The sequence below is a fragment of the Cervus canadensis genome, chromosome 8 (assembly GCF_019320065.1).
Source record: "Cervus canadensis isolate Bull #8, Minnesota chromosome 8, ASM1932006v1, whole genome shotgun sequence".
NCBI lineage: Eukaryota > Metazoa > Chordata > Mammalia > Artiodactyla > Cervidae > Cervus > Cervus canadensis.
Genome location: NC_057393.1, coordinates 70,433,603 through 70,457,470, shown reverse-complemented (window position 1 = coordinate 70,457,470; position 23,868 = coordinate 70,433,603). Strand labels below are relative to the sequence as shown.

The following is a 23,868-nucleotide window of genomic DNA, read 5'->3' as shown; positions in this document are numbered from 1 at the left end:
CACCGTGCTCTTGGTTAATTAACAAATCTTACTTAAAACGATCTAATACCTTTACACCCAATAAACCGAAAAACATTCTCTTTCCAACATCTTTGACAAGGAATAACCTACTTGACTTCTGTTTAAAGATCACTTTCAGTGATTAGATAATAGCTCAACTTCGGCTTAAAACAACTCTTTCTTTTTCTACCTAGCCCTTAAACTGCAGGGCCTGAACCCACACAGTATTCTGGACTTGGACATTCCTATGCCAAGTACACTGGGGATTTTCTCATATTTCACAAGCTAAGCACCATAATCATTTTAAAGCTATAAGATGACATGAGGACATGTCATATGCCACTGACTTACATAGTTGTGTCAGCTATAGTATATATATACTATATATATATATAGTATATATATATATATATGTATATATAGAAGTGTATAGTATATACTTACATAGTATGTGTCACTTGTTTTTGATGAATATCAAAGTAGAGGATACATAAATTTTGAATAAATTTTACTTGAAAAAACCAAACTCTACTGACCTGATTTCACTATAGACCATGAAAATGTTTTTGATGGACTAGTATTTGGAATTCACTGAACTAGATAACAAATGTCCTTTTCAACTCCTGATGCTCCAGGTGCTTTAGATAAGTAATGTTTTTTCCTATCCACTTGTGCAATAGATTTTATTTAACCTAAGGCCCTGACTCTGTATTTATCCTTATTAAATTTTAGCTTATGAGTTTTCAAACATTAGTCCAAATTATCATCATATTTTAAAACCTTGAATTCTATTTTTCTCACATTTGTGTCATATGCAAATATAAAATGTATACTTTCAAATTAAACTTCCAAGTTACTTGTTAAAAATGGAACAAGATTTTAGTTTTATCCTTCCAACAGGTTAAGTTCCCAGATCACATTTCTCTTCTTTATATAAAAGAGAGATTTATTAGAGGATCTCATGATTGGGCAATAGAAGTGTGTGTGTGTGTGTGTGTGTGTGTGTGTGTGTGTGTTCAGTCACTCAGTCATGTCTGACTATTTGCAGCTCTATGGACTGTAACCTGCCAGCCTCCTCTGTCCTTGGGATTTTCCAGGCAAGAACACTGGAACAGGTTGCCATTTCCTGCTCCAGGGGATCTTCCTGACTCAGGGATGGAACTCTCGAGACTCTTGCATCTCCTGTATTGGCAGGAGGACTCTTTACCACTAGCACCACCTGGGAAGTCCCATTAGAAGTCCTGTAGGCCAACGTCTTACCCTCTACATTGTCTAAATATCACTCTCCTAATATTTAGATGTCTGTGACATTGAGAAACTCCAAATCCCTCCTTCTCAACAAAGTCCAATTTCTTCCAGGGCAGTTCCTGTAGAAAAATCACTCTATATTGAGACAACATTTTTATATTTCTAGCTCATGCCCATAGGTTGTAGTTCTGCCCCTTAGGGACCTTCAGAACAAGTCTTTCACATCAGAGCCCTTTGAAGATTTGATGATAGTGATCATGTTTCTCCATGTCTTAACCTTTTCCTGGCTAAAAATTCCCTGTTACCTTTATGAGTTTTTTGTACAGCATAGTTTCAAATCATGTCACTATTTCAGATATTCTCTGCTAAATTTCCTCCAAGTGACAGTCTTTTCAAAGTATGACATCTGTAACTGGGCAAAATATTACAGTTGTAGTTCTTTAGACGCAATGAAAACCAAGATGATTCAATTCACTGAAACCTAGGTGAATTCAATGGAATTTAGCAAACAGGAACTAAATGTAGCCCCATCATCATCTCCTTCTGCCCTGTGTTTTCTCAACCTGACTTATTCCAAAACTAATCTAATCTAATTTTAAAAGGAAATCAGTCCTGAATGTTCATTGGAAGGGCTAATGCTGAAGCTGAAACTCCAATACTTTGGACACCTGATGCGAAGAACTAACTCATTGGAAAAGACCCTGATGCTGGGAAAGATTGAAGGCGGGAGGAGAAGGTGACAACAGAGGATGAGATGGATGGATGGCATCACCCACTCAGTGGACATGAGTAAGCTTTGAGAGTTGGTAAAGGACAAGGAAGCCTGGCGTGCTACAGTCACTGGGGTCGCAAAGAGTCAGACAAGACTGAGCAACTGAACTGGATATTAAAAGTTGGTTAGGTTTTGCTTCAAAATTAATAAAATACCCACTTCTGTTTAAAAACTTAGAATCCTTAAAGAAATAAAGTGAAATGTGAATGTATTCCTCCTGTTCTATATCTCTAGTCTCACTTCTTGGAAGTAAACACTACTAAAATTTTCATGAGAACCTTTTGAAAAACGTTCTACAAGTACATAAACATATGGCTCAATCTTCTTTTTTTCACATAAGTGGGAAATATGATACTCATCGGAAATGTACCTTTTTCAGTTATCTTGGGTATCTTCCATACCAAAATACATATTGAGCTGACATTACTTTGAACAATTATTAACATTCTCCACTAACAGATATTTAGGTTGGCTCTAGCTTTGCCATTACAGATAATAAACTTTTCTCATAACAAACAAACTTTGCTCATAACAAACAGGTGTGCCAGCGCCAGAGTGGTAGGGATAGGGGGACAGGCAAAATAGGTGAAGGGGATTAAGAGGTACAAATATCCAGTCATAAAAATAAATAAGTCACAGGGATATGTCATATAGCATAGGCATACAGTCAATAATATTGTAACAACTCTGTATGGTGATAGATGGCAGCTAGCTTTATTGCAATGATCATTTCATAATATACAAAAATATCAAATCACCATTAGTGCACCTGAAATTAATATTATATATCAAATTTAATTCAATTTAAAAAAACTTAAAAAATAACTTGCTTAAGACTTTCGTGCATGTACACACATGTGTCTGTACTATTAATTTCTGGAAATGGAATTAATGAACCTAAGTGTATATGCATATTTTATTTCAATAGATATTGCCAAGATGGATCTTATACACATATACATATTTACAAACATGCATACACACGATATATATACATACATACACACAACATACAATTGGGGATGCACCCCAGACCCACTAACTCTGAATAACAGGGTATACTATATTAAAAAAATACACAGTATGAAAAATAATTTTGCAGTACAGAGATAGAGAATAAATTTTAGAACTTGTTCTTTGATGAAAAAAATGTTAAGTTGTATTAGTCTCTTCTGACAGCTACACCACATTGTTGATTCATACTGAGATTACTATCAACTAAAATTTCTAAGCCTTTTGGAGAGTAAATATTTGCTAAGCCATATTCACTCCATTATCTATTTTTATATTTATTTTATAGTGCCCAAAATATATGGTTTAATATTTTACCTATTCAGTATTGCTGAATATAATAATATTCAGTCTGTGTTTTGAATATTCAAATTCTTTGTGAACATAACTGTATAATTTTATCCAAATCACTAGTAAAATACTGAAATGAGCTAGGCCAAGAGCAGATTGCAGCCCAGCAGTAGAGGTCTCACTCTTGGTTAGCAACTATACATTAATCAGCCATTTTAAGGATTTACTTTTTATCAATTACAACTCAAACTAATTATGCAGTAATTTTTTACATTGTCGAATAAAGAGACATGCCTAAAAGATGTTGCAAAAATTCTTGTTGCAGTCTATGAATGTAAAATGGTTTAATATTCTAGAAACCCTGCCCATATATTGGACAAATAGTTATTGAGCATCCAATATATGCTGCATTTCTGTTAGGTATGTAGGATACAGGTAGTGAACAAGAAACAATAAATCACTGCCTTTATAAACTTTATATTTGAGAGAGGACAATGTATAATAAAAAACTAACAAAATAATATAAAATATAATTTCAAATTATAGCAGAGATTTTAAAAGAAATAAATATGGTGACATGATAGGTTATAGCTGAAGGAGTAACTTAGAGAGGCTGATGTCTGAGATGATATTTGAGCCCAGTTTTCACAAACTGAACATAACAGAAGCTGTCCATATGGCCATATGAAAAAAGCAAACTAGGAAATTAGAACTCCCTCAGGTGGTAAGAAGCTTATTGTGCTCTAGAAACAGAAAAGCCAAAGTGCAGAGATCTAATGCATGAAAATAGGAAAGGAAAATAATATGAAGAGTAGAGTTGACAGGTAGGCAGTAGAAATTTCATGTAAGTCTAAATAACTCGTTAAAAGAACTTTGCATTTTACTGTAAAGGGCTAAGGAAAGCAACTGCTATGCTAAACATTTTTCAAATTGGGTTTTTATATGGGAAGTAGATTAGAGAGACATGAGTATGAACATGGAAACCATGTAGGATATTTCTGTAGTCAAAGATAGAAATGATGAGGCACAGACTTGATATTTTTCATCCTGTTGACAAACAACATGAAGAAAAGTATATAGATCCAAGATAAATATTTTTGGTGAAACTTAAAGGGCTTGTTAATGGATAAAATAGGAAAACTAGCCATTAGATATAATTAAAATATGAGTTTCACTAGGACAAGAGTTTTGTCTAATTTATTTTCTTTACTGTTTACTCCCCAGCTACATAAATGATACCTACCACATAGCATATGTTCAATAAATATTTGCTGCATTAAAAGAAAAGAAAATCTCTAGGTTTTTCCTCAGAGAAATGAGGTGAAAGGCCATGCTGTTAACTAAAATCAGTAAGACTGAAGAAAAGCAAAATGAGGTGGGGGTGCAACTATTAGGAGCTCCATTTGGCTATTTTAAGTTTTAGATGTCTTCTAGGTATAAATGTGGAGATGTAAAGGGAAAATTAAATATTTGAGCCTGGTATTTAGGAAAGATTTCTGGCCTATTGAGAAAAATTGGGATGCCATCAAAATATAGCCATGAACTTTATTGTAATTAATAATAAAAGGAATATTAAAGAGTCTCTGAAGGGCATTTTAAAAAAGACCTGATTATGGGGACATATAAAACATGTTTGTTAATGGAAATATTTAATATCTTGAAGGAGTCACTTTTCCCTAAAATAATCTAAAATCTAAAACATTTTAACAATTTCAATAAAAAAGTCTAATATGTATTTTTATAGAACTTTGTAAGTGGATACTTAAAGTTACATAAAAGAGCAGAGCAGAACAGTAATACTTTAAAGAAAGAAACAAGGCAAATTGATTAGAAGATATCAAGATGTAACCAAAAGTCACAATTAAGACTGTAACTCTCCCTGACACCAAAACCAAAGGTATAAACACGCACACAAAAATTATAGGCTAATGCCATTGATGAACATAGATGCAAAAACCCTCGACTAAACATTAGCAAACCAAATTCAACAATACATTAAAAGGATCATATACTGTGAGTAAGTAGGATTTATTCCAGGGATGAAAGATGGTTCAGTATTTTCAATCAATGTGATATACCACATTAACAAATTGAACAGTAAAAATCATATGATCATCTCAATAGATGCAGCAAAAGTTTTTGACAAAATTCAACATTCATTTATGATTAAAAAAATCCAAAAAGTGGGTATAGATGCAATACACTTCAAAATAATAAAGCCCATATATGAAAAACTCACAGTCAACATCATATTATGCAATGTATGAAAAGCTAAAAACATTTCCTCTAAGATCAAGAATAAGGATGCACACTCTTGCCATTTTTATTAAACACAGTTTGGAAGTAATATACACAGCATTCAGACAGGAAAAAGAAAGGAGTCTAAATTTTAAGGCAAGAGGTAAAACTGCCACAGTTCATAGACAATAAGATCCAATATATGGAGAATCCTAAAGATTCTACAAAAAACTAACTTATCAGTGAATTCAATAAAGTTTCAGGATATAAAATTAATATACATAAATCAGTTGTGCTTCTATGCAGTAACAACAAACTAGAAAGAGAAATTGAGAAAATAACCCAATTTATAAATACATGACAAAGTATAAAATATTTAGAAATAAATCTAAGGAGATCAGACTCTTATTAGGAAAACTATAAAACACTGATAAAGGAATTGAAGGAGATACAAAGAGATGCCTCTCCAATATCTTTATATATAATGTCCTCGGATTGGAAGAATTATTAGTGTTGATAAAGTGACCATATTACCCAAGGCAATCTACAGTTTCAATGTAATTAATAGCAAAATACCAGTGGCATTTTTCACAAAACTAGAACAAATAATTCATTTGTATGGAAACACAAAAGAGTCCAAATAGCAAACATAATCTTGAGAAAGAAGAACTAAGCCAGAGGCATCATTCTTCCTGATTTCAAACTATATTACAAAGCACAGTAATCAAAACAGTATGGAACAAAAATAGACAAAAGTTACAAACATACAACATACAAAAATATACAAAAACAGACACATAAGTCAGTGGAACATAGAAAAGAGCCCAGAAAAAAAAATTACACTTACGTGGCAATTAATCTACAAAAGGAGAGGCAAGAATATGCAATGTGGAAAATATACCCCTCTTTAATAAGTTGTATTGGGAAAACTGGACAGCTACTTGCAAAAAAATGAAGCTGGACTATTTTCTTATACCATATATAAATTCAAAATGGATTGAAGACTTACATGTAAGACCCAAACCATAAAACTTCTAGGGAAAAAATGTAGGCAGGATGCTCTTTGACATCAGTCTTAGCAATATTCTGGGGATATGTATTCTCAGGTAAAGAAAGCAAAACCAAAGATAAACAAATGAGACTACATCAAACTTAAAAAGCTTTTGCACAGTGAGGGAAACTATCAACAAAATTAAAAGCCACATACCGAATGAGAAAAGATACTTGCAAACAAAATACTCACTAAGGGCTTAACATCCAAAACATACAAAGAACTCATAAGACTCAACATCAAAAAACAAAGAAAGAAACAACCCAATTAAAAATAGGTAAAAAACCTGAACAGACATTTTTTCAAAGAAGTATGCAGATGGCCAACAGGCACATGAAAAGATGCTCATTAACACTAATCATCAGGGAAATGCAAATTGAAGCCATGAGCTATCACTTTACACCTGTTGTAATAACAAGTGTAGACAAGGACGTAGAGAAAAGGGACCCCTTATACATTTTTTATGAGAATGTAAATTGGTGTAGCCACTATGAAAAACAGTAGGGGGTTCCTCAAAAAATTAAAAATAGAACTACCATATGATCCAGCAATTCCACTTCTGGGATTTTATCCAAAGAAAACAAAAACATTGGTTTAAAAAGATATATGTGAGAATTCCCTGGTGGTCCAGTGGTTAGGACTCCACTCTTTCACTGCTGAGGGCACGGGTTCAGTCCCTGGTTCAGGAAGTAAGATCCCAAAAGCCACAGTGCAGCCAAAAAAATTTTTTTTTAATTTAAAAAATTTTAAAAAATGAAAAGATATAGGCATCCCTATGTTCATCACAGCATTATTTATAATAGCCAAGATTTTAAAGTAGTCTAAGTGTTTCATCAATAAATGAGTGAATAAAGAAGACGCGGTACACACACACATACAACACAAACACAATGGAATATTACTCAGCCATAAAAAAGTTAATTAAATCTTGCCACTATAACAACATTGATAGACCTAGAAAGAATATGCTAAATGAGATAAGTCAAACAGAGTAAGGTAAATATCACATGATTTCACTTATATATGGAATCTAAAAAATAAAGTATAATTGGTAAAGGATCAACTTTTTAATACAGGATGATAGCCCAGTGGTTACCACTATTTAAAAAAATAGATTCAACCTCCTGTTAGCCATAAAAATAAATTGCAGATAAAATAAAGATTTAAATGTTAAATAACAGTATTTACTATTTTAAAAAGAAAATATGGGGACTATGTAACACTTTTGTTGGAAGAATTTCTTGACAAAGCACAAACCAACATACCATGGCACAGAACAGGTGATCAAATGTCTAATTAAAAAATTAAAAGATGAATCATATGTTCATGTTATAGTTCTTAAATACTTTAGGATTAAAATATTATTTTCAAAGTTAAAGGAAAAGCCACAGTCAACAGAAGATATTTTTAATAAATCTAAGCAGTACAATAAAACAAGCAACTAAAAATCGTCAAAGGGTTTAAGCAATTCACAGACTTTGAAAGCTAAATGGGTTAATAACTGCTTTTTTAAGTGTTTTATTGAGTAATCATAAAAGTATAAATTGAAACCAATGAGATATACTGAATACTATTCAGATTCAAAAGACATTTCAACAGTGACAAAATCAAATGCTATCTACAATATGGAGAAACGAAAACGAAAACTACTGAGGAGAATGTAAGTGATTCAGCCACTTCAGAGACCTAATCGTACAGTTCTGTTCCCTATGGGACCTCATAGAAAACTGACCTCAGTTATGAGATCTCAGTTGCTGACTTCTAGATTGTACTTCAGCCAGTTTTCACTTGTTAATCAGCATTAAGTCTAAAGAAGCAGTCACCTTATTATTTCCTAAATATTCTTACAGATGAAATCATTGGCAAAGCAAGCGAAGAATTTAACACACATTCTGCTTTTAGTAAAATTAGAATTCCAGCAGAAGTCCAGAGACTTGAAATTTCTAATCATTATTATATTTCACATCTTTACAACATTTGTGGTTTTAATTGGGAAGTAATTATCTACATCACTTGTTGCTTATTCTAAGGCAAGAAAGGATTGACCTTATGTGTATCCTCAGTTCTGTTCAGTCGCTCAGTCGTGTCTGACTCTTTGCGACCCCATGGACTGCAGCACGCCAGGCCTCCCCATCGATCACCAACTCCCAGAGTTTACTCAAACCCATGCCCATTGAGTCGGTGATGCCATCCAACCATCTCATTATTTTGTCATCCCCTTTTTCTGTGTATCCTGAATTACAGTTTTGAGACAATTATTCATCTAGAAATAACTCCTAAGCAATATGCTTCTCTTTGGATTTTAAAAAACTCCTGAATTCCAGACAAGACAATATTTCTTGGCTTTTTTCAAACTCATGCCTTCTTTTGATAAAAGAGGAAAAAAAGCATTCTTTTCATATGATTTGAGATTTCAAATTAAATAATGACTACAAATAAATCAGATCTGTTGGACAAAACACTGCTTTGATATCGAACTATATCGTTCACAAAATTCTAAGATGGTCTCTCAGAACTGTTACAAGAACCATGCGTTAAAAAAAGAATGAAGTGCTCAGTAAAGAGTAAACTATGACCTTAAAATAAGTCATTTTATGTTTTTAAAATATATATTTTAATATGTTTCCATATGTATGAAAGTCTGAAGCATTACACATAATTTTTTATAGCTAGTTTAATGAAAGACAGTTATCATACCTGTGGACACAATGTTTCCAGGTGATTGGCAGCAACTCTGACAATCTTAATCCCATCTTCATTTGTTGACATGGAACAAGCAAGATTTGCCACCTTAAATACAAAATAATGGAAATTATCTCAGATTATCAAGGAAATGCAGAAACATCTGTTATCACAGACAAGAGCGTTTAAGTGTTCACTGAAAATTTCAGTGACAACAGCGTTTTCATAAATGTCACTGGTATCTACTTTATGGAAGCATTCATAGATTCTATTAAATAACAACAAAGGGCCATGAGGTAGTGTTTAAAGCCAAAAGGAAGACTGGGGAACGAATTTGCAATCCCTGTTCAGTCTCTTGGTATCAATATCTAACCCATAATAAGATGCTGTTATAGTTTCTTAAGGGCTTCCCTGGTGGCTAAGAGGTTAAAATCTTCTGCTTCCAATGTGGGAGACCTGGGTTCGATCCCTGGGTCGGGAAGATCCCCTGGAGAAGGAAATGGCAACTCACTCTAGTATTCTTGCCTGGAGAATCCCATGGACGGAGGAGCCTGGCAGACCCCAGTCCATGGGGTCGCAAAGAGTCGACACAACTGAGCAACTTCACTTTCACTTTTCATGGTTTCTTATGAGATTGAAAAAAAGTTCATCTATGGATTGAATGCTAAAAAATTCTTGAACTCTTATATGACTGTAGTTTAAGTTTGTAATTGGTTTATTATTTTCCAGAAGTCTATTATGCATTCTTAAGTTGCATTAAGCATGACTGTATCTTTGTTCATGTTTTATTCAGCATCAAATATGCTACAAAGCTGGGCAAATACAAGATAATTGAATTTTTCTTCCTGTTCTTGATTTTCTACTACAACTTCATAGGCACTATTTGACATTCCAACAGTCAATTTGATTCACGCCCTCAGTAATATCCATATTTTTTTATACATTATTGTTTTGAAACACATTGTTTTCCAGGGATATAAGTGCCCTTTTAAATAACTGCCTTCATGGCGATGACCTAAGTCCAACGTTCATAAAGATTTTCTTTATACCATGAATAAGTTATGAGAAAGCTTGTGGAATTCCTTCCTTTTCCTTTGAACTTCAGTCTTATTCAACATTTCCCTTGCTAGGAGGTGAGTGTTCATGTACAGAGGCAATGTTTTCTTAGATCTACAAAATATATCATTGCCTCCATCACTGCAAAGAGATCGCTTTCCTAACAATCATTTTCCTCATGTCTCAGTTACCATACACTTTAAAATAAGGCAGTTTTTACTGATCAAATCCAAAATCCAATCAGTTACAGAGAAACTTCACTTAAACTGCATGTGTTGGAAGTGAACAACAAACATATCTTTGGATGACTATCTGTAGAATACCAAAAACTGTTACTTACATGGATTTACAGCCTTTGCTTTTTTTTTTTTTTTGCTACTTTAAATATGTTGGCAGTGAAACAACTCCTTAGTTTGCATTTACATATAATGAAATAACAGCCATACATTATTTAACTGTGGAATGGCATTGATCACTTTATTAATGTACATGGAAATGGCTTACTTGAAAAGGTCTTTTGTTAGCTTGAAGGTCACAATGCCTCAACTTTCATATCAGCCAAATAATTAGCACATTTGTGAATTATTTGAAAAGGGCAGTTGTTTCTGTACCCCACTCCATTCTTAAAACCCCACTCACAGAAAGTAAAATTTAGCAGTCTAATTATTTTAATAAATTTTATAATAATTTGCACTGTACTTGCAGAAAATAGCTGTCTGTAAATTTGAACACTGTTTGTTTTAAGTAGAAATTTTAAATTATTGGTTCAATCTTTTGGTCAAATAGATGAATGTTGGTTAAACCAAGGTTTAAAAATTACAGAAAGATACTTTATATAGACACTTTTGAAATTTCTTTAATTTTATATTGGAATATAGTTGATTAACAATTTTATGTCAGTTTTAGCTGTACAGTAAAGGGATTCAGTTATATATGTATCTATTATTTTTCAAATAATTTTCTCATTTAGGTTATTACAGGACATTAGAGATACCAAGGGAACATTTCATGAAAAGATGGGGTCAATAAAGGACAGAAATGGTATGGACCTAACAGAAGCAGAAGATATTAAGAGGTGGCAAGAATACACAGAACTGCACAAAAAAGATCTTCACGACCCAGATAATCACGATGGTGTGATCACTCACACTCACCTAGAGCCAGATATCCTGGAATGTGAAGTCAAGTGGGCCTTAGGAAGCATCACTATGAACAAAGCTAGTGGAGGTGATGGAAATCCAGTTGAGCTATTTCAAATCCTAAAAGATGATGCTGTGAAAGTGCTGCACTAACTATGCCAGCAAATTTGGAAAACTCAGCAGTGGCCACAGGACTCGAAAAGGTCAGTTTTCATTCTAATCCCAAAGAAAGGCAATGTAAAAGAATGCTCAAACTACCACAGAATTGCACTCATCTCACATGTTAGTAAAGTAATGCTCAAACTTCTCCAAGCCAGGCTTCAGCAATATGTGAACCGTGAACTTCCAGATGTTCAAACTGGTTTTAGAAAAGGCAGAGGACCAAAGATCAAATTGCCAACATCTGCTGGATCATCGAAAAAGCAAGGGAGTCTCACAAAAAAACATCTATTTCTACTTTATTGACTATGCCAAAGCCTTCGGCTGTGTGGATCACAATAAACTGTGGAAAATTCTGAAAGAGATGGGAATACCAGACCACCTGACCTGCCTCTTGAGAAATGTGTATGCAGGTCAGGAAGCACCAGTTAGATCTAGACAGGGACCAACAGAGTGGTTCCAAATAGGAAAAGGAGTACGTCAAGGCTGTATATTGTCACCCTACTTATTTAACTTATATGCAGAGTACATCATGAGAAACGCTAGGCTGGAGGAAGCACAAGCTGGAATCAACAATGCTGGGAGAAATATCAATAACCTCAGATAGGCAGATGACACCACCCTTATGGCAAAAAGTGAAGAGGAACTAAAAAGCCTCTTGATGAAAGTGAAAGAGGAGAGTGAAAAAGTTGGCTTAAAACACAACATTCAGAAAACTAAGTCATGGCATCTGGTCCCCTCACTTCATGGCAAATAGATGTGGAAACAGTGGAAACAGTGGGTGATTTTATTTTTCTGGGCTCCAAAATCACAGCAGATGGTGACTGCAGCCATGAAATTAAAAGACACTTACTGCTTGGAAGGAAAGTTACGACCAACCTAGACAGCATAATAAAAAGCAGAGACATTGCTTTGCCAGCAAAGATTTGTCTAATCAAGGCTATGGTTTTTTTCCAGTGGTCATGTATGGGTGTGAGAGTTGGACTATAAAGAAAGCTGAGTGCTGAAGAATTGATGCTTTTGAACTGTGGTGTTGGAGAAGACTCTTGAGAGTCCCTTGGACTGCAAGGAGATCCAACCAGTCCATCCTAAAGGCGATCAGTCCTGGGTGTTCATTGGAAAGGCTGATGTTGAAGCTGAAACTCCAATACTTTGGCCACCTGATGTGAGGATCTGACTCATTGGAAAAGACCCTGATGCTGGGAAGGATTGAAGGCAGGAGAAAGGGACGACAGAGGTTGAGATGGTTGGATGGCATCACCGACTGGATGGACATGGGCTTGGGTAGACTCTGGGAGTTGGTGATGGACAGGGAGGCCTGGCGTGCTGTGGTTCATGGGTTGCAAAGAATCAGAGACAACTGAGCAACTGAAGTGAACTGAACTGAAACAGTATTCCCTGTGCTATATAGTAGGTCCATATTGGCTATCTATTTTCAATATAGTAGTGTGTACATGTCAGTCTCAGACTCCCAATCTGTGCCAAACAATCCAATCAAAAAAAGTGAGCAGAAGACCTAAATAGACATTTCTCTAAAGAAGACATACAGATGGCCAAGAGGACTTCCCCGGTGGCACAGCAGTAAAGAATCTGCCTGCAATGCAGGAGACACTGGTTCAATCCCTAGATCAAGAAGATTCCCTGAAGAAGGGAATAGCAATCTACTCCAGTATTCTTGCCTAGAGAACACCATGGAAAAGGAGACCAGTGGACTATGGACTACAGTCCATGGGGTCACAAAGAGTCGGATATAACTGAGTATGCACACAGACTCACACACAGATGAACAAGAAGCATACCAAAAGATGCTCAACATTAGAAACATTAATTTTAGAAAAATTAATTATTAGAAAGTAATGATTTCTAATAGGCATTAATTATTAGAAAAGGTATTATTAGAAAAATACAAATTAAAACTACAATGAGATATCACTTCACATCAGTCAGAAGGGCCATCATCAAAAAAATCTACAAACAATAAATGCTGAAGAGGGTGTAGAGAAAAGGAAACCCTCCTTCACTATCAGTACGAATGTAAATTGGTACAAACACTATAGAGAGCAGTTATGGAGGTCTCTGAAGAAACTAAAAAATAAGTACTTCTGTGGTTGTCCATTGGTTAAGAATCTGCCTTCCAATGCAGGGGACTCCATCCATGGTCAGAGAACTAAGATCCCACATTGCTGTTGTTGTTTAATCTCTAAGTCATGCCAGACACTTTTGCAACCCGATGGACTATAGCCTATATGTTATGGGGCAACCAAGCTTGGACCACAAGTAGAGAGAAGCCTCTGCTGCGACAAAGAGCCCATGTGCCCAAAAGATCTGATGTGGCCAAATAAATAAATAAATATTTTTTAGAAAACATAACTACCATATGATCCACAAGCCCACTCCTGGGCATATATTCAGAGAAAGACATCCTTTCAAAAGAATCCATGCACTCCAATGTGTGTTGCAGTGCTGTTTATAATAGCCAACCTATGGACGCAACCTAAATGTCCACTAACAGAGAAATGCAGAAACAAGAGGTGGTACATATATACAACAGAATATTATTCAGCCATTACAAACAGTGAGATAATGTCATTTGCAGCAACGTGGATGGACATGGGGATTATCATAGTCAGTGAAGTATGTCAGAAAGAGAACAACAAACATGCAGAGTCTTACATGATACAAATGAACTTATTCACAAAACAGAAAAAGGCATGATAAAGGACAGAAACAGTAATGACCTAACAGAAGTAGAAGAGATTAAGAGGTGGCAAGAATACATAAAAGAACTATACACAAAAAGTCTTACTTATCCAGATAACCGCAGTGATGTGATCACTCACCTAGAGCTGGGCATCCTGGTGTGTGAAGTCAAGGGACCTTAGGAAGCATTATTACAAAGCTAGTGGAAGTGACAGAATTTCAGCAGAGCTATTTAAAATTCTAAAAGATGATGCTCTTAAAATCCTGCACTCAATATGTCAGCGATTTAGAAAACTCAGCCACAGGACTGGAAAAGGTTGGTTTTCATTCTAATCCCCAAGAAGGGCAATGCCAAAGAATGTTCAAACCACCTGGATAATTGCTCTCATTTCACATGTTAGTAAGTTTATGCTCAAAATTCTAGGCTTCAACAGTATAGGAATTGAGCACATCCAGATGTACAAGCTGGATTTTAAAAAGGCAGAGGAACCAGAAAACAAATTGCCAAAGTCCATTGGGTCATAAAGAAAGCAAAGAAAGTCTAGAAAAACATCTACTTCTGCTTCACTGACTACGCTAAAGCCATTGGGTGGATACACTTTCATTTTTAATTTATCATCTTTATCCTTTTTTTTTTCTTTTAAAAACAAGCATTCTTCTTCTGTACATTTACTGGTTACCATGTTACTGAAGTCAATTTAATTATTAATGTTAACATAAAAATCATCCTAAACACAAAGTTTCTGTTTATATTATCATACTTAAGTTTTATTTACCAAACACTGAGTTGAAAATACAACTCAAAGTTTTCTACTCCATAAATGATTATATTAACATTCTTTCTGTCTTCTTTTATTCAGACATACCCAAACTTCTTACCAGAGCTGTTCTACCTCAGGTAAGCTTTCTAGATAGTCAGTTACAATTACCAAATTAAGGCTAGTAGGGTTACAGTGATATTTTATACAAACAAATTTAAATGTATAGGATAGTTAATATTCTGTGACCAGAGACAGTTATATGTTAAAAATATCTTTACATTTCTAATTTGAGTGATTTGTGACATCTTTTCTTGGTCAAAGTGAAAGTTGCTCAGTCGTGTCCGACTCATTGCAACCCCATGGACTACACAGTCCGTGGAATTCTCCAGGCCAGAATACTGCAGTGGGTAGCCTTTCCCTTCTCCAGAGGATCTTACCAACCCAGGAATTGAACCCAGGTCTCCCGCATTACAGGCCGATTCTTTATCAGCTGAGGTAAGTGAAAGCCAAATTTCTTCTAATATTCATAAGTTCAGTGTGGCTCTTCAGGCAGTCAGGCATGATCCTAGGCAAAACATGAAGGTAACTCCCTACTGATCAAAGATAATAGCATGTAAATAAAATATTTTGTAAGATACTTTGAGATATTTGGACATTTGACATCTTTTATATATTGAATTTTGACAATGTTTCAAAAGTCTAGGTGAAGTTTTATTATTCAAGAGATCTTTGTGAAAGGTTTCTGTCCTCTAAGGGAAATTGTTCATTGAGGGGTTTTGGAGACAAATAGATCTGGATTTCAACCTGATTCCCACAATTATCAAATTTTTTGACCATAGATAAAATGGTAATATCTGAGAGAACTTTGTCATCTATAAAATGGGTATGATAGTATCAATATCTACCTAACTTGAGTATTTGGAAGATTAAATGAGACAGAGTATGAAGACAGCTTGATACCTGGTATCCCTGACCATGTATGAATTTCCTTCCAGATCATCTTATCTTTTACTAATCCAGGATAGGGAAGAACATTCACTCTCTCAAGAGATTTTATAGAATTAAAACCTTAGGAGTCTAAAAAAATATGACACAATTTCTAATCAAAGAGCCAAAAATCAAAATGTTTTAAGGACTCAGGCAAGATATGCAAATATAGAGTCTATTTGTAACAGTCGGTGGGGTAGGGTGGTGGGGCCTCAGGCAGACATGAGCATGTATGCCCTGTCTAATGGCATTAGACCTCATTAAAATACAAGGAAAAACTCATAGCCTTGATCAAACTAACAGTCTGTTCACTTACTTTAGTTCATAGTTCACCAGTTTGTGACCTCTGACCATATTCTCTCACCCCGTATTTTATAGAGAGGAAAACAAAACCAGAGAGAAGAAATATATTCAAATAATCCACTGACAGGAAGACTATAAACCAGGAAACAATGTATGTTATTTATTCCACCCTGATTTAAAGTATTGAAAATTTCCTGCATTGAAATGATTGACCAGACTATTTATTCATGTTGTGCCTTACCCAAGGCCAAGAAAATCAGAATCTAAATTATCCTAGGGACCTAACAGAAGTGGAAGATATTAAGGAGAGGTGGCAAGAATATACAGAAGAATTGTACAAAAAAGATCTTCACGACCCAGATAATCACAATGGTGTGATCACTCACACTCACCTAGAGCCAGACATCCTGGAATGTGAAGTCAAATGGGTCTTAGGAAGCATCACTATGAACAAAGCTAGTGGATGTGATGGAATTCCAGTTGAGCTATTTCAAATCCTAAAAGATGATGCTGTGAAAGTGCTGCACTAACTATGCCAGCAAATTTGGAAAACTCAGCAGTGGCCACAGGACTGGAAAAGGTCAGTTTTCATTCCAATCCCAAAGAAAGGCAATGCCAAAGAATGCTCAAACTACCATAGAATTGCACTCATCTCACATGTTAGTAAAGTAATGCTCAAACTTCTCCAAGCCAGGCTTCAGCAATATGTGAACCGTGAACTTCCAGATGTTCAAGCTGGTTTTAGAAAAGGAAGAGGAACCAGAGATCAAATTGGCAACATCTGCTGGATCATCAAAAAAGCAAGAGAGTTCCAGAAAAACATCTACTTCTGCTTTATTGACTATGCCAAAGCCTTTGACTGGGGAATAGCCTTTCACAATAAACTGTGGAAAATTCTGAAAGAGATGGGAATACCAGACCACCTGACCTGCCTCTTGAGAAATGTGTATGCAGGTCAGGAAGCAACAGTTAGAACTAGACAGGGACCAACAGAGTGGTTCCAAATAGGAAAAGGAGTACGTCAAGGCTGTATATTGTCACCCTGCTTATTTAACTTATATGCAGAGTACATCATGAGAAACTCTAGGCTGGAGGAAGCACAAGCTGGAATCAAGATTGCTGGAGGAAATATTAATAACCTCAGATATGCAGATGACACCACCCTTATGGCAGAAACTAAAGAAGAGCTGAAGAGCCTTTTTTTGAAAGTGAAAGAGGAGAGTGAAAAAGTTGGCTTAAACTTTTCTTAAACATTCAGAAACTCAACATTCAACATTCAGAAAACTAAGATCATGGCATCCGGTCCCATCACTTCATGGCAAATAGATGTGGAAACAATGGAAACAGTGGCTGACTGTATTTTTCTGGGCTCCAAAATCACAGCAGATGGTGACTGCTGCCATGAAATTAAAAGACACTTACTCCTTGGAAGGAAAGTAACCTAGACAGTATATTAAAAAGCAGAGACATTACTTTGTCAACAAAGGTCCATATAGTTAAGGCTATGGTTTCTCCAGTGGTCATGTATGGATGTGAGAGTTGGACTATAATGAAAGCTGAGTGCTGAAGAATTGATGCTTTTGAACTGTGGTGTTGGAGAAGACTCTTGAGAGTCCCTTGGACTGCAAGGAGATCCAACCAGTCCATCCTAAAGGAGATCAGTCCTGGGTATTCATTGGTAGGACTGATTTTGAAGCTGAAACTCCAATATTCTGACCACCTCATGTGAAGAGCTGACTCATGGGAAAAGACCCTGATGCTGGGAAAGATTGAGGGCAGGAGGAGAAGGGGATGACAGAGGTTGAGATGGCTGGATGGCATCACCTACTCAATGGATATGGGTTTGGGTAGACTCCCAGAGTTGGTGATGGACAGGGCGGCTTGGTGTACTGCAGTTCATGGGGTTGCAAAGAGTCAGACATGACTGAGTGACTGAACTGAACTGAAATTATCCTAAATGGAACCAAAGGCACTCAGGTAGATTCACAAGTTTATTAAAAAGAAAAGTCTAGGACACAATTTCTTTCATTTTTTAAAATAAAAGATTAAGTTGTATCTTTAAAATCACTGCTGATACTCTAATAATTGCAAAAGTCAAATAAAAAATCTTCAAACAGGGAAATGTTGTCATGTTACGCAGAGGGGAGTGATTTTTTTTGTCTTTTTTTTTATCATCAGCATCTCTCTCATGATCCTCTTTCCTTCACACAAGTCCTTCCACCTTCTAAGATGTATCATATTCTAGAAGTTTTAAATTTGAATCCACTGCCCTTTCAAGTATATTGACAATATTGCAGACAATAAAGACTGGCTAGACAATTCTTGAATTAATTCACATTAGTTACTATCCTACTGATGTTTGTTCTTCTCTTACTAGTTCCAGTTCTGTATACTAATCATTGATATCCCTGGGATCTTTTCTATTTAGTGGACTATGATCCTTCCCCTTCACCTGGCATATAACATGGTATCTCTCATCCCTGACCTATGTTCTTAAGAGAGAAATTCTCTGCTTAGGAACCTGGACTCATAAAATCCTGCCAGCTAGGCTAGTTCTATCCCTCACTTTCCACCAAGATCAAGGAGATGGCCACACTTGACCCTCCCAACCCCTAGATGATACAAAGATAGTAGTACTGGGCTTCTCAGTGGTAAAGAATCCACCTGCTAATGGAGGAGACACGGGTTCGATCCCCAGGTCAGAAAGATCCCCTAGAGAAGGAAGTGACAACCCTCTCCAGTATTCTTGCCTGGGAAATGCTATCTACGGATAGAGTAGCCTGGTGGGCTGCAGTCCATAGGGTCACAAAAGAGATGGAAATCACTAAGTGACTAAACAACAGTAACAATGCTAGTACCAAGGAAAGCTACAAAAACAGTATTTGGGAAGTGGGAATAATGTCAATGACCTTTATATCAGTCTACCATGCTATAGGGCTTAACTCTGCTTTTTATCATTCTGAGCTAGTAAAGATACTGTATTTTAAAAATATAGAATACCATATCATGCTATAGATTAGCATTCCAATATCAAGTGTTATTTGAAACTTCAGGTGCAATAATTGTCCTCTCAAGTCATCTGAGACACTGAAATAATATTGTTGCTTGGAACAAGCTCACTATTTGAACAGCTGATCATCATACATCTTTCATTCTGTCACTAAGGGGTTCTCACACACTATTTACTTGTGATATGATTTCTCAAGAACATGAAGCAAACTTTGATGTTTGGTGAGATTTCCATTGTTGCACATCCATAGTTTATATATAGTTCACATAGCTAATTGTAATATCATTTAACTGTGTATCTTAGCTCTCAGTGACAGAAAGAGATCATTTTCTCATTTTTATGCATTTTCCTCTCTGGCCGATGGTCATGTAACTCCTATGTAGGCACTTTCAGAGACAGAATTTACTATTTTCCAGGACAGTGTATTCCTGTTGCAGGGTAGTCCAAAGTTACACAAGTTAAGATGTTCTTCCTTATAAAGAGGTGAAATCTTTCTTTCAACAGCTTCCTCATAGAGGTCACAGAATCCAAAATGTCAAATATCTTCAATAATAGAAAAAAGATTGACCCCACAGAAAATCTGTATTAGTAGTTCTCAATCTGTAGTATAAGTTAGATGGTGCACATAATAATCATTGGTATGGCTATTAAAAGAAAAGTCCAGAATCCTTCTGTTAAGATACTCTGATATATTAAGTATGTCTGTGGGTGGAACTTTTAAGAGGTATAAACTGTATTTAATTCAACTTTTTAAAGTTTTTCAAGTGAGAACGTATACATGTATAGGTATGGCTGAGTACCTTTGCTGTCTACATGAAACAATCACATTTTTAATTAACTCTACTTGAACATAAAATAAAAAGTTTAAAAAAAAGTTCCCCAGATAACTCTGATATACTGCTCTCAACATACATACGCACAACACACAAACACATTTAGACTTTGTGTTGATTTTCATTTGTTTGGATAAGACACTCCTTCCTGAAGATTAATGTGAAGTGGTGAAAATCTACAAGAAGCATGAACTAACTATACACACACACACACACACACATATGGAAAAGGCTAGGAAGTCACAGAAAAGGCTTCACAAATTAGAGATAAGGAATAACAACCTATACTACCACCTGAGAAATAGGGCTTAATCTATTAGGGCTACTGTAACAAAAGTAATAGACGGGGTAGCTTATAAACAACAGAATTAACTTCTCACAGGGCTAGAGTTTGGGAAGTCTGTGATCAAGGTGGTGGCAGATGCAATGCCTGGTGAGTCCAGGTTCCTAGACTGACCCTCTACTTTAGCTGGAACCTCACATAGCAGGAGAGGTGAGGGAAATCTCTGGGATTCCTTTGCATAAGGGCACTAATCACATAGATAAGAGTTCTTCTCTCATTACCTAATCACCTTCAAAATGTTCCATCTCCCAGTCCAATCACCTTGGGTGTTAAGATTTCACTATATGAATTTGGGGGGACACATACATTTAGTCTATGAGATATAAAAGTTTAAAACTCAAAATACTCAGGAAACAAGAAAATCAAATGTAGAAGAGACTTTTGGCCTTCTCTCTGACATCCGCTCCTTTTTCTGTCAATAATAGTCTGATTTCCCTTTGGACAACTGCTGTCTCCTCCTCTAGCCCAGTGGTATGAAGTCTTGGTATGACAGTTAATCAAGATGCCTAGTTCTTCCCTGGCCCTGGTGTGGGCACACCTACCACTTCCTGAGAGGAATCCTGGAGCAGCTCCTGTGTCTAGGCAGTCTCAGCCCTCTGCCTGTATTTATGTGCACTAGCTTGTATCTTCCAATGAAGTCTCTCTTGTTTTCTACTTAAGTAAGCCAAATTCATATTATCATGCCTGCAACCATACTGAAATGAGTACTGAGCCAGAAATTTACATACCACTTATGCATTAATTTAGATGGTTCCTCTCAGCAAAGTAAAAGGCTGGCAATGCAGACCTTCACTTCAGTAGAAGGCACTTTCTAATCAAATGTCTGCAACCTAGATGTCTTAATAACAGGAGCAAGCATGGGGGAAGGAGATGTTCATTTCAGTTCCTGCACATGTAGATAAATGTGTTTATTACCTCTCCTCTTTTGAATATCTAATCCCTTGGTGTCTATTAGAACACTTTACATACAAGGTACAAAGGATATCTAGTTCTTGAAGAAAATAATTAACCAATTTGGGGTTTATCCTTTTACAAACCATTTATTATGTCAGAAAGCCATCCTTCCATGTGCTTTTTAAAATTCATACCTGTATATTAAAGTCTGAATCAAATACTATCTCCTCCACAAACCCTTCCCAGACACCCAGAATCAGAATTCATACTCCCACAATAAGATCTGCTTCATTCTTGCAAGACTCACTTATGTTAATTTCAGATAGTAAACTGCTAGATGGTAAGGATAATCATGTACTCTTTTCTAAAAATATTTTTTATCAGGTTAAGTATCCTAAAAATAGAAGGCAGTCTATGTAAATAAACAAAAATAATAACATCTTTTTTGGTCATGCTCTTCAGCCTGTAGGATCCTAGTTCCCCAATCAGAGACTGAACCCAGGCCCTCAGCACTGAAGGCATGGAGCCCTAACCACTGGACCACCAAGGAGTTTGCAATAGTTTATCTTTATGCATTTGGAAATATATGACCTTCTACTGTGTTTTAAACTAATACATTCAATGAAGTATATTTATTAGAGGGCTTAATGCAACTTAATTTTTTCATTGAAAACTATCTTCTTCCTCTGCCCTTTCCTCATAAAAAAAAAGTTTCTAATTATCTATTATAGGAGCATAAAATAAGTATCATTACTTTAAGTTATGGAGGAAAATACTTGAGGAAAGAAAGCCCTTGAATCATTAAACTTAATTGCTTTGAGTTGATTTCAGTCCAACTGTGTTTGCATATTGGGAGCATCAAAATCTGACAAGTCTAGCAAAGATACAAATAAACACAGGCAAACTTGGAGTAAGAATACTGAAACAGTACAGCTAAAGCAAGATTTTTATTTATGACTTGGCATTTGCAAAAGATTGGATTGCTTTCTGAATTTAGAAAAGAATAAAAGTTCACAAAAACTTGTGAAGAGCCATGAAGAAGGGAAAGAGAAAGTACAGAGGGTATTAATTAGGAAGTCACTTACTAACTTATCAATAGCAATTCGATGCGTTTGAGTATGGAATAAATAGTCTTACAAGAGGATCTAAGAGACCAATATATATTAGGAAGATAGAAATTGTTTTCTATCTTTATCTTTAAACCTATGATGAGTCTTGTAAAACGTGGCCAGAGATAGAAAAGGTCACCCACAATACTCTGATGTCATAGAGGCTAGGAGAACAGAAAGGTTCAAGAAGGTAGTTTCAAATATCAAAAAAAAAAAAAGAGAGAGAGAGAGAGGTCAAGTAGGTAATTCCTGAAATTACTCATTGATTCAGACACAGAGACTCATTGATTCAGGCCATTTTAAGTTTGGGTAGAATGATGATGGCCAGACTAGCCTAATGTGGACAGAGACAGTATAGGAGGGGAGGTAGCCCATGTGTCTTATGAACAAAGGAGAAAGCTAGAGACTGCCTGGGCAATACTCATTCCCATTTCCTTCCCTTATGGATCTATTTGTTTTGATGTCATCTCTCAAATCATCTCCTGAATCATCTACTTTTTTTTCTCCCTACCCTAGTCAACTGTACTGTCAATTTTTTCATTCAGTCTTACCATTTATTCTCAGCCACTATGCCTTCTCTGTAATATACTCACCATACTGCAGCTAACATTTTTTTTTTCAAGTGCAAATTCGACTCTGCCATCATCATCTCCCATTCCCATTCCATAGGCTCTTCCTTACAAGATCCTGTACAGCCTGGCCCAAGACTCATCACATAGTTCTTCATTGCACTCTATCAGCCTAATTTCAAATATCCACACCTCCTTCTGCCACAGGACACTTGTACATGCCATTTTCTTTAGCCTGGAATGTGTTCCTTCTCCTTCTCACTGCCACATTTACATCACACATAGATACACTCAGCTGCAGACCTATTCTCAAAGCAAATTTTTAGAAAGTTTTTCACCAACACTACATTCCCTATCCACCACTGAGTTCTCCTCCAATCCAAGTCAGGTTTTTCCTTGAGAGCCTGATTCTCAGTTTGTAGTTATACATTTATTGAAGACAGTATTTGATTAGTGACCATTTCCTCTGCTTTATAAGAGCAGGGCCCTTATTTGCTCATCATTGGAACCTCATTTTCTAGTCCTTGACATATAAATAGCCAGACAATAAATAGTTCTTCAGTGAATAAATAAATGAATAAATGCATGAATTAGTATGCTTAAGAATGTACCATCCTCAAAGAGAGGATGAAAATTTGAGCTTAGAGGGAGGAGACAGCAGCAGAAATTCAGGACAAGTGAGAAAGAGAAATGAAATTTCTCTTTGAAATTC

General features: G+C 35.8%; 1 protein-coding gene across 5 annotated transcripts in view; it reads right to left on the bottom strand.

Moving 5' to 3' along the window:
* The window catches only part of CTNNA3 (catenin alpha 3), a 1,829,362-nt gene that overhangs the window by 697,271 nt on the left and 1,108,223 nt on the right, over nt 1–23,868 (bottom strand). For all 5 annotated transcript variants that reach the window (XM_043476813.1, XM_043476816.1, XM_043476818.1 and 2 more), the window contains one exon: nt 9,309–9,401. In XM_043476813.1, the coding sequence (XP_043332748.1) occupies nt 9,309–9,401 (93 nt within the window). The remainder of the gene's footprint in view (nt 1–9,308; nt 9,402–23,868) is intronic.